At 26.5% G+C, this 12,858-nt stretch overlaps 2 protein-coding genes across 3 annotated transcripts in view; one reads left to right on the forward strand and one right to left on the reverse strand.

The window, feature by feature from the left end:
- Positions 1-2,615: 2,615 nt before the first annotated feature.
- The window catches only part of LOC100213024 (cytoplasmic FMR1-interacting protein 1 homolog), a 96,744-nt gene continuing 86,501 nt past the window's right edge, over positions 2,616-12,858 (reverse strand). Inside the window, exons 24-27 of one of the 2 annotated variants that reach the window (XM_065814322.1) lie at positions 9,974-10,083; positions 3,940-4,178; positions 3,689-3,836; positions 2,616-3,515 (exon numbers count right to left, since the gene is read on the reverse strand). In XM_065814322.1, coding sequence (XP_065670394.1) covers positions 3,357-3,515; positions 3,689-3,836; positions 3,940-4,178; positions 9,974-10,083 — 656 coding nt within the window. In that variant the 3' untranslated portion in view covers positions 2,616-3,356. The remainder of the gene's footprint in view (positions 3,516-3,688; positions 3,837-3,939; positions 4,179-9,973; positions 10,084-12,858) is intronic. The other variant, XM_065814323.1, reaches the window with a different exon arrangement.
- Positions 4,388-8,235, forward strand: LOC105843987 (adhesion G protein-coupled receptor E4). Its single transcript, XM_065814324.1, has 2 exons — positions 4,388-4,458; positions 5,920-8,235. The coding sequence occupies exons 1-2, from the start codon at positions 4,438-4,440 to the stop codon at positions 8,062-8,064; spliced, it is 2,166 nt and encodes a 721-aa protein (XP_065670396.1). The 5' UTR covers positions 4,388-4,437; the 3' UTR covers positions 8,065-8,235.

Consider the following 12,858-nt stretch of genomic DNA (forward strand, 5'->3'; position numbering starts at 1 on the left):
GTGGGACACTTATATGTATATGAATAGATTAAATGGTGCATTATTTGTAATTTTCAATAGAATAGTTTATTTTACATTAAGTACTTATTAAATACATTTTTAACATGACATTAAGTCATTTTAAAAAAGTGACATGAATTTTTCTTCTTTCTTGTTAAAACAGGTTAAAATTCAAAAATGGCATCTGAGACCCAATCTTCCTCAGGAATATCCAATGAAAGATGCAACGGCTACTGATACTGATTGGATCCAATTTAATGTTATAAAGTAAATATAAAATTTCACAATCCCTAACTTCTTGTAATGTTAGTATATTTCCTGAGACGAGCATAAAAAACATAACGTTGATTTTTTCATAAAATAAAGTTTACAAAAATCGATTTAAGATAAACTTGTATGAAAATTTCAAAAAATTCTTAGAAATTTAAAGAATAAATCTATTTTGTTTCTGTTTGGTATTTTTCGGAATTTCTCGCCATTTAACGAATCTCGTCTGGCCTGATTTTTCAACAATAAATGTTTTCCCGTTACCGTTATTTTTCTCGTTCTAATTTTAACTGAATTCTTGTTACCATTTCAAATAATTCCGAGATGCAACTGCTTATTTCGCAAGTTGTTTCTTTAGACAGAGTAAATGGCCTAAACAAGACATCATTCATGAAATATTTTAATTTGTTGACTAATTCATAAAAAAAACACAAGTTTCAGCTTTGAAGAATTATTTAACTGTATCAATTCAGAAATTTCATGTGCTCATAAATTTGTAAAATTGTACAAAAAGGTAAAAATGTTGTTTCACTCGTACATCTCAACTATAGTTGAAATGTACGAGCGAAACTATTTTTATAGAAATGAGTGGAGATTTTTATATTTATATTTTTATAGAAATGAGTGGAGTTTGTGTTTTCCCCTAATGTTAATTTTTAAGTGCAAACGCTTAAACCATCTCTTAGATTATATATAACCTAGAGCCATCGGTGGAAGATCTTACAATGCACAATGGGCCAGAATTGTCTAAAAATGGCAAATATAGACGCATGATATGTTTATAGAGGTTTTTGGGGCCATGTCATTTTTGGGCTCCATTTTAATTTTGGAGTGGTCATGACCACACAAGTGGTTATTTTAGGGGTTATTAAGGGTGATTATGGTGTGTCTTGATGGTTTTTAAATTAGATGGGACATGTTGTATATCTAAATATAGGTAACTGCGGTCAAGAAATTCAATTCTAGGCATATTCGGTCTTTAGAAGTGGCCATAACTGCTCAAATCGTCATTCCAAAAGATAATTTATTACTGACTTAATTAAAGACAAGTACAAAAACAACCCTGAGTAAAGACAACTTTGTATGATAAAGTTTGTCAACTACTGGAAGATTTCTAAAGAAGTTTACCAATTTTGATTTATTTGTTTATTAGTTTGCTACTTCTTGTTGCAATATTTTTCATTTTAATCGGTATCTAAATTTAGTTGACAAAATTAATAGCAAACTATTTTCTAGGAAAGTAAATCTTATTTTTGTTTAGGCGCAACTTTTATTAATTTTAATTCAAAGTTATCCAATCAAAATTAAATTTAAATAGCATAAACTTTAAGGTAAAGTTGCGTAACTTTACACGCAAAAAATACGCTGCAATTTCTAATTGTTAAGTTTTTTAAATTGTTAAAAACTGAGGTAATAGGTCAACCACAAAAAAATAGCAAAAACTGAATCGTTTATAAAACTTTTCTTAAAATTATTATTTAATAATAACTGGTTAAACAAAAAATATAGAGTTTTGGACCCCCCCAACCATCATTAAGTGGTGGTTTTGACGGACCTTACTGTACCAAAGTTTTAAAACGTTTAGACCATAAAATCATCTATCACAATGGAAAGAGTTTCGAAACTTTTATTTTGCATTTTCCACATAAATTCATATTTTGATTGTCTAAAACTTTTAATTTAACTTTTAAGCATGTTATGTGTACTTTGTTTTTTACATTCCAAATAAGTTTTTGTCATGTCAAAATATGTTTTTGATGATTAAAATAACCAAATTTAAAAAAATATATACTAGGATGCTTGCAGTACAGGAAAAAGAACTTACAAACTACCTCCAGTATTAATTTAAAAAAACAATAACTCAAAAATCATTATCTTTTATCAGCACTTGATAAAATAGTTTTTAACATCATGAATTTCGGCAGACTGAACAGACTCGACTAAACTACTAAATTTTAACAAAATATATTAGTGCTTCAAAAGTTAATATTACACTGAACATTATGTATTAACTAAAGAATATACAATAATAACATGTATATTTATGAAATATGTTATATGAAACATTATTTATACTCGTTTTATAACAAATTAAACTATTAAAAAAAATATGATCGCAGCATAAAAACCGTAAAGATGTTCGACAGGATGCCTTATTTATAATTTTGAAAACTGTTTTTTAATTTGTCTAACTTTTCGCAATTAACGTAATTATACCAATTTATTAAAAATTTAAGATCAACGATGAGAAAATCAGGAGAACAGCATGTTTGAGAGGGGGTAGATTAATTTATTTTGATTCCTAAAAATCTACTTTTGGGACATTCTAAAAATGAAGTACAAAAAACTATCATATTTTTTTATTGAAATTTAAAATTTACACGATTAATTTTTTAATTCTCTACAAAAAAATTTTGTGCATGATCATGGATACGATCAAATTTGTTATTTTGGTAAAATCCAACCAATTAGTTATTAAGTTAAAAATAAATTTGTATAACAGGATAAATAAAAAACAAAGCTGACTTTTAAGTATTATAAAAAAGAAAAATCAATATTTTAAACTATAAATGAGTACAATTTAGATACACATAAAAAGATTGAAAATACTTAATATTTTTGGTAATATTAAGTTAGTTTAAATTAATCTCTTTAGCAAGAAAATACTGTAAACGTTTTTTAAATGGATTTCAATATTTTCAAAAATTAGACAATATATAAAAAATACGCGTCAAAACACTCAAGCAATAAAACTAGTAAGAAAATAAATTTATAAATACAACCAAAAACCAATTATTTTCATAATTACTAAAAACACTGTGTTTTCTTATTTGTGTATTTGCTTAAATATCTTTTTACATCGAATAATAATAATAAGAAAAGAAAAAAAAAAGAAAAGTTATTTCCAAAACTAATGCGTATTATATGAATAATTATGATGCATCCGCAAAAGGTGTTTCTAGAATAACGACCCTTGAATTTTTTTTAATGGAACAATTTATTAAATTACGGAATGTAACTAAATGTATAAAACATAAAATATAAAAAAGCACAAAACAAATAATAAATATATACATAATAACATGATTTTAAACAGCAGACATACAAGCCTGGTGTATAGGAGGTTGAAAACAGCGCACCTGTTCAAACGAAGATTCTCCCGATTTCAAGTACCTGTTTAACACTGCAAATATTTCATTATTTATTGTACGATATTGTTTAATTCTTTCCACAAGGCGCTTTAAATCCTGTTACGAAATTAATTAAATGATTAATTTAAGAAAAAACGAGTCACGATTTAAATAAAAAGATAATTACATTAAAGCAACTAATTAAGTACAACAAAAAGAAACACGTTGTAACTTTTTTCTTTCTCAAACTTTAACTAACTAGCCTCTCTTCGAAGCATAAAATTACTCACAACACCGGCGACAGTTTCTTGTCTTGCATCTATCTCTTGAACTCTTAAAAGATGTGCAGAAAAATCAAGTGCTTCAAAACGGTGTTCTTGGCCTAATAAGGTTATTATAGTACATCCTGCCCAGTTTAAACTCTCTCCAAAGGTTTCTCTAAATGCAATATAAAACTGTAGTTTGAAAATTAGTTTAGTTTACTATAAAATGCTTTCTTACTAAAAATTAGATTTCAAAACAAAATTAAAAACAATCTTACTCTACAGTTATTTCGTTTTGTCCGAGTGGTTTGCAATAAATAAATTGAATGGCACTCCATAACCGATGAAATTCTTTGCATTCTTCAATACTCATTACACCGTTTGAAGGAGCTGGTTCTTTCCAGACATCATCATCCAAAAACGACTTAATTCTACGTAAAACAACTTCAAAAAGAGATAAACCGCAACATAGTCTTTCCCTAGTAATGACATCCGATTCTTCACTGTTTAACCGTTGCTGTAGAAAAACCAAGGTTTATGCATCAAAACAAAAAATATACATTACTTATATAAAAGTATATATTACTTTCTTAAATATTGTTAAAATTTATGTTATAAACTTGAATTCAACTTCTTAACCTCTATATTTGTTAACCTCAGTTTGCATTTTAATTCAATAACCATGACAACATAATTTATTTATTATTGAAATGCTACTTACCGTGCATAAAAAATTTTTTTTCATAAAAAAAAAACCCGGATGGAAGTAAGCAAAAATGTTTGTGGCAAAAATAATTGTAGGTTTCTTTTTGCAATATTTAAAATTTATTTTATTAGAAACAGGTTATATGTAGAGCATTAAGTTATTTCTTATAAATTATCTAATAAGTTGAGTAGATTAACTTAAAAAATAAATAAATCATTTAAATTCCAAGTAGATAAATCTAAAATAATATATATGCGCACACATAAAGATATCAAAAATGAATAAATCATTTAAATTCCAAGTAGATAAGTCTAAAATAATATAAAATAATATATATGCGCACACATACAGATATCGAAAGATTTGTATTCATAATTTTTCTCTCAAAACTTGCAAACTTGTGGAAAGTCCAGTGAGGTTAAAAAAATGGCAGTAATAACATTTAAACTAGATCTACGGGTTAAAGAACTGGGTAGTTTTGCATCATCAAATACAATGAAGCAAAATTATCCAACTGTTTCACCAGTATTCTGAGGTATTTAATAAACGATAGAAAACGTTTACTAACTTTCGAAACTTTTTTACATACATCCCGAGCTTGTTAAGACTCCCTGGTTAATTAACTTTTACTTGTAATTAACAAAGAAACTGAAACAAAAATAGAAAAATTTAGTTTAAATCAGCCTTAAAAATTAAAAAAAAAATAAACTTACAAATTTGTAAATCACCAAGATTTGACAAAATTTTGTTGCAAAGACTATTGGCATTAACATTTCAGGATTTTTCAAGATTTTTTTTGTCAGGTTAATTTACATTATTCGCTTATGAAAATAGCTAAACACAAATATTTCTGTTTAAAAACTCTAAATTTTTAATTATGACTATCAATAAAAATAATTGTGTTCATTGGCAGCCATAATCAAAAAATTTAAGACTAATTTAAAAAGTTTTTAAGCAATTTTTAATTGAAAATTTGTTATACCACAAACTATTTATTTTAAAGATGTATATCAAAAAACTTTAATATTATTTTAAATATGTTTTAGGATATACTTAATTAAATTAGTAAAAAAACTGCCAGATCAAAGTTAAAAACACAATTTTGAAAACTGGTTTAAGAGAAAAAAAAACTTAACAATGATAATTAAACTCTTATTATACTCACTTTGTCTATGAAATGAACAATTTTTCTGTAAATATAATATTTTATAATGTAATTTGTTTATAATTTTTGTTTTAAAACTGATTAAAAGAATTAAACACTTATTTAATTATAACTTTTATAAAGTTTTATATTCATACAACAACTATATATATATCAAATTATTATATATTCCTAGTTGTCTTATTTGTAAGTTAACTTAACATTCTAGCAAACATTAAAACAACTTTAAACAATGCAATAATAAACTTTGTCACATTTGGTTATATTTTATTAGTATAGTCACAGTAGGTCATACTTTATTAGTATTCACACACTAGATTTAATTAGTATTAGCATATTATTATTGTAAATGAAAATCTCTAATCGAAAATTGTCTGTAATTTCTAGATATCACAACTTTTGTTGTGGGCAACAGATGGAACTGCTATAAGCGATTTAGACTGCATTAATCTTTTACAGTTAGAAAATTATTTCCCAATTAGCAATACATCAATACCAAAATCTTTCAAACAAAGAATCTTTACAAATACTTCTGCCAGTATTAGTAACAAGATGTCTACACAGATATACAATGCAACTTCAGCCACAACTATAAATTGTGTCTATCAATTGTTTCCAGGAAATATTGATCAACACTTACCTTACATTACTTTAAATTATTATAAAGCACTTCAACCCACGCTAAGTCCTCTTGAACTGGAGATAAAATTCTGCAATAACATTAATTGGGAGGTGAATTTAGATATTTCCAGTTGTTTAAAACCATGTGATGATTGTGTTACTCAAATACTCAATAGAACAAATATATACTTTAACTGTCAAAATATTATGAACCAATCACCTATGACAAAATATAAAAACGAGCCAATGCTTTTTGCACTTTTTTTAAATAAGTTTGGGGCGCAACTTAATAAAATCAATTATAGAAGCTGTACAAGTCCCATATCACAATACCAACTGTTTACGAATTTTCTTTGGAACATAGGACAACAATTTCGTTATGGAGATATGAGAGTTCCCGACTACGGTATTGCTAGTACCTTTCCTACTAGAAGATGGAACACCCGTAATGACACAATTGAAGCACCTTTTGGAAATTTACCAAACGGTGTATATACTTACACTGCTATAATTTATAGCAATATAGTCAAGCAGGGCAAAGAAATACCAAGACAAAACACTCGATTTAAAAATGAATGGAATGATTATGATCCAATCATTTCTGGAGTATTTATTGATTACCGTGTAGAAAAAAATTTAGTATATAACAAAACCTATGTTATTAATTCAGCTGTTATTTCATTAGATGTTCAAGGGCAAAACTATCCAATAAATCCACTACCTGGAGAAATGATAATTTCATTTACTCATTATGATACTGCATACAGAAATCCAGTGTGCATTTATTGGCAACCTACAAAATCTGAAGCTACTTCATCAATAAATTCAGGTGGATATTGGAGCAATTATGGAATGCGTGTTTTTAAGACTAATGCTTCAATGACAGTATGCAGATCTACACACGGTGGAATTTTCGCTATACTCATGGAGCCTGATGTGGCTTCTCCACCAACACCAATTGATCCACTTAATGTCATGAACATTTTTCTTACACTAATTGCAGGTATTATTTTCTTTCTCTATATATTTGGAATCTATTTACTTGACTGCACTAAAAATGTTTACAATAGAATACATATATGGATTGCATTTTCTTGCATGCTGTCACAAATGGTATTTCTGGGGTCATGGGCATGGAAAAATGATTGGAATAGATGTACATCCTGCTCAACAATGATTGAATTTTTTCATGTTGCAACTATTACATGGGTTATGATTGAAGCTGTGCATCAGTTATCGAACTTGAGACATTTTTTCAACAAAACAACAAACTCGGAATCTTTCTATCATATAATTGGTTGGGGTTTTCCATTAGCTGTTACCATTGCATTACTGGGTTTTCCATACCAGAACTACACTGAACTTAGATACTGCTGGCCATATATTAAAGGTCTTGAGATATGGTACTTTGGTGGACCAATTCTTTCGATATTGCTTGTAATTATTTCACTAAAGTATATAACATATATAGAAATCCAAAAAGCACCTGAAAAATTAGCAAAAGATATAAACTATCAACGTGCAGAGAGAAGTAATCTTTCCTCATTCGCAATAACTCCTACTTTTTGCATAATGTGGATCATATCTACGTTAGCAATAAGCTCGAGTACAAAAATATTTCAAGATGTAGCTATGATCGCAGTACCGATTCTCAACATTGTTTTGGCACTTGAAATTATGTATTTCTATTTCTATCGCAACGATGATGTAGTCGATGCACTTAAATATGAAATGCGCATTCGTGAAAAAGACAAATTAAAATCATATGAATACATGCAAGGTTTAAACATGAAAGTTACATATAAAACAAAAAGCAATGCATTAGAAGATGATGATGATTCACTACTTAATGATGGAAGCACGGTTGAAATTCACAGAGTAAACAAAAAGAAATTTAAGAAAAAACAATAGAAAATCAATAAATCATTTTTTCATTAAAGTACTTATATTAAACACTAATGTTTTTTACTTCAAAAAAACATAAATAAAAACACTTTAAATATTGTTCACTGTAATATTTATTGTAATAATATTTATATAATTGTAAGAAAGAAAAATTAAAACTTTTTAAAATCTTATTAAGGTTTACTTGAGTTTTTTTTTAGAACAAATGCAAAAATTAAGTAACTTTATATATATATATAACAAATAATTTGACGCAACGTAGTAATTTGAAGTAATCGATGATGTGAAATTTAAGTGGTTATGTTGCTTTAATCATGTCATAACCAAGACAAATGATCTTATATTGAGAAAGGTGAGGCTCTTAAGCATAAAAAAAAGGCAACTTCATTAGGAAAATAAAAATTTCTAAAATACAACCCCATAATTTATGGCAGTTATGGTGGTAAATCTCAGAAGGCAACCAGATTGGTAGTATGACAATATAACTACTAAGTCTTAATCAGTAAATCAGGTTAATGACAGGAAGGACATCCCTTTGCTTCCATAATATCATATTTGAATAATAGTATTATGGAAACTCTGTCAAATCACACAAATATGAAAATATGCCCAACTTAAAAAAAAAAAGAAACAAGTATTGACAATACTTAGTAGAAGTTATATTTAAAATAACTACAATAACATTCACAACTTGTCGTGATTATTTATGTAAAAAAAAAAATATTTCTCTTTAAATATTTCAAAGGACTTTTAGAATTGACTGTTATAAAAATAAAATTACATTATGTGAGAAAAACAAAAATTCTTTAAATGTATTATTAAAAAATAATTTATTTAGGAGTAATTAAAAATGAAAAAAAAGCTTATAACGAAGACTCCCTTAGAAAACGAGTGTACGCATCTTTGGATTTGCATCCGGATGATAACAAATACTTTATTGTAATTCATTTTCGAATGGAGAACATACCAAAATCTACTATTTATAATATACTCAAAAGAAAGGGGAACAATATAGGACCAGAAAGAAAAGTCAGAAGTGGTCGCAAAGCAATAAAGATGCCTGCAAAAGAGATAAAGCGCCTTAAAAAATCGATTGATCAAAAGGAAGGTATTTCACAGCGTGTCTTGCAAAACGATTTCATGTATCACAACCGTACATATGCAAAATTATTCACCAAAAAACTAGCATCTTAAAGCAAAAAATATTGAATTTGTACCAAAAGAGCATAATCCTGCTAATGTGCCAGAATTACATTCAATTGAAGATTTTTGGTCTGAACTTAAGAGATTAGTGTACAACAAAAACTGGCAAGCTGAAAACCTAGGCAAACTTAAAAAGCGGATAGAGTTTTCAATTAAAAGAATCGACATAAAACGTTTACATCGGCTTGCTGCCGCCACATTTACAAGAGTAGACACTGTTCGTCGCCATGGCATGAAAAACTTATAAATCTATTTATTTTAATTATTTAGATATTTTTTTGTTATTATACATTTTAAATTGTTAAAAAAGATGACTCCATTAAAAAGTTATACCATTTCTAATTTTGTCCAGATTTTTAGTCATCACATGTTATAACTAATATCAATCTTGAAAATCATCTGTATTATTTATTATGTTGTTTATTAAATGATCTGAAAAATCATGTGTATATAAAATGCTAACGGACAGAAAAAAACAGAAATAGTAACACCTTATTATAAGACAGTACTTTAATATACATGAATAAGTTCATAGTAGTACTCTAATTATCAAAATTTAAGATAATTAGTAAATAAATTTTTAAATTAAAAAAAATTAAAAAACTTTATATTCACGCCTATTTTTTTGGCTGACACTGTATATAAATAAATTTATTTTATAAACATTTTTTTAAAGTAATAAGGTGCAACCAATAAAAAATTATCAACAAACCTCATCTGTTCCATATCGACTAACCAAAGAAACAAGTTGAAAGGTAGCATACTGAGCTTCTAAACGTTTCATTTTTGCTTCAACAGTATCTTTTTCTAAACAATTGTTTTCTGATAATAAAATCAATATTGTCACAAATTTTACTCTAAAAAATTCATAAAAAATCATTTATAAACAATTACAATTAAAATAAAAAAAACTAAAAATCAGAAAAACTCTGAATTACTAAAAAAGAAATAGGAGAAGGGTTTCAGTATTAGCAAAAATTGAGAAGAGTTTCAGTAAAAAAGAAAAAGAAGATTTTTTTGCAAAAAGAAAAAAAACAACAAAGAATAATGAAAAAACTTATTACTTTGCCAACCTAAACCTTTAGTCAATGTAGCAGCAACTCCCTTTTCCCTATACCTGTCAATGTATGTACTGAACTCCCCAGTAGTTCTTAATAATAAAAAAAGGTTTAGTCTTATAAGTGTAAGCCTTATTGTGTCTCAAATAAAGCGAAATTATATAAAAATTTCAAAAATAACAATCATTTCGTAAATAATATCAACAACAAAAGTAATAATAAAAAAAAAACTTGTAAAACGGTACATTGTTCATTTTTAATTAAAATATGTCTTTTTCTATGCATTAATATCTAAAATAATAATTTTTTAAAATAAAATGACAATAATTTTTAAAATTGTTTTACTTTATTTTCCTTGAGACCCAAGACATACTTTTGAAAAACCTTTATTTTATTAATATTTAAGGACCTGGTAATTGTTTAAGGATCTTAAGATAACAATAAAAATATTTTTTATTAAAAAAATGTTTAAATCCAGTGTTATTTTATCATTTAGTACACATCAAAGGGCAGATATTTTTTTAAAGTGTTGTTTTTGAACCACTCATTCATTCTAATAAACACAAAGTGACTTTAAACGTCTAAAAAATATGTTAAAACATTTTAAAATATGTCTCATATTTACTGGGATATATATATACACACAGTGCTTTCAAAAAAATTTGGCGCAGTAAAATTTTGTTACTGAAAGCATATTTCAAGTTCCAAAATATAAAAAATAAACAATGTTTTTTTGAACATAGGTTTTCTAACAGCTGCATATATGCCAATTTTTTTCCTTAGTAAAAAATGTTTTTAACTTTATTTCACAAAATAGGTTTTTCATGTTTTCGTTGAATGTGTCAGTAAACATTACACATATGTTTATAAAAAATTAACTATTTCACAATAATATAACCTTGGATTAGTTGATAAGGAAGTAGAACAGAAATCAATAAAAAGTTTGTGTGCCTACTTATTGTTACAATCTTTTCTGGTATGCTTTCTGTGTTCCTTTGAAAAAAGTAAATTATTACTTTTTTTATAGAAAGCACTGGGTATATGTATGTATGTATGTATGTATGTATGTATGTATATATATATATATATATATATATATATATATATATATATATATATATATATATAAATATATAAATATATAAATATATAAATATATACATATATATATATATATATATATATATATATATATATATATATATATATATATATATATATATATATATATATATAACTTGCTTAACTTAAATTGCTTGTTCAGATGAGCACTCTGACGTCTCACTGAAATAGCCTGCTGCTGGGGGCTTCAGTACATACATTGAGTGACAAATGGCTTGACTTTCAGTGGAGTGCTGCTACATCGTTATTGCTACATCGAGGGTTTGGCATGGAGCAGCAATCTTTTCTTTCATTATTCTTTGTTTTTTCTTATTTTTCTAAAAACGTGGTATGCTATAGAGATAAGCAAAACTAGTGAGTAAATGCTTATTTAAATAGGCTATAGAAGATATGTATATATATATATATATATATATATATATATATATATATATATATATATATATATATATATATATATATATATATATATCCTGTAGCTAATTCAAAGCTAAAAACTTTCTGAATGTCATTTTTGCGCTCTTTATCTAAAAATGTGCACTTTAATTTTTTTTTTTCACAAAAAAAACAAACAAAAAAACCCCCGAAGAATGAAAGAAAAGATTGCCCATGCCAAACCCGTAGTCAATGTAGCTGAACTCCTTTGTGACAGCAGGCTATAATATAGTTGATGTATGTAACTGAATGCCTAGAACTGAAGGTTTCCGCTGGCTATCTATCAAATCAAATAAAAAACTTTAAAAAGTTTTTTATTTTATTTGATAGATCGCTATACACATAAACACACACAGGGTGTTAGCCAGCCTGATAGCACCGCGTTTAACGCAGCGCTTCCAATTTTTTTAAAATTTCCCAAAAGGTTATTAACAGGTTTAGATTTAAAGTGTTACGCAAGACTCGTTGTAATACTTGGTACTTGAAACGAAGAAAATAATTTAGTTGATCGAGAACAATTACTTTCTTTACAAGAAAAAAAGCGTAGCAAGTCATTCATTCAAAAATAAAATAAAATTTTATTTTTTAACTGACAACGTTGATCATAAGTTTTTTCATTTTGCTTATTACGTAGTTTTTTTATTCGCTTTTTTTATTTTAAACTTTTTATTTACAATAAAAATTTTAAACCAACAAATGCTGTTTATCTTTAGTTAGAAAAGTAACATACATTTTAGCATAGTAATTATTCAAAAAATAAATTTTGTGGAGGTAAATGTCATTTTGAAATTACTTTTAAAAAAAGATTAAAAAGTATTTTATTAAGGTAATTAAAAATACTGTTAGTAAACTAAATTTGCTTGTGACACATTTTAGTGTAAGCATTTAAATATTATTTAAGTTAATAAATCATTTGTGCCTATAAATGTTAAGAACTATTTGCAATTTTTACAAATCAAATATTTAAATAACAAAAAAAAAA

This window comes from Hydra vulgaris, chromosome 12, assembly GCF_038396675.1.
Source record: "Hydra vulgaris chromosome 12, alternate assembly HydraT2T_AEP".
NCBI classification, from domain to species: domain Eukaryota; kingdom Metazoa; phylum Cnidaria; class Hydrozoa; order Anthoathecata; family Hydridae; genus Hydra; species Hydra vulgaris.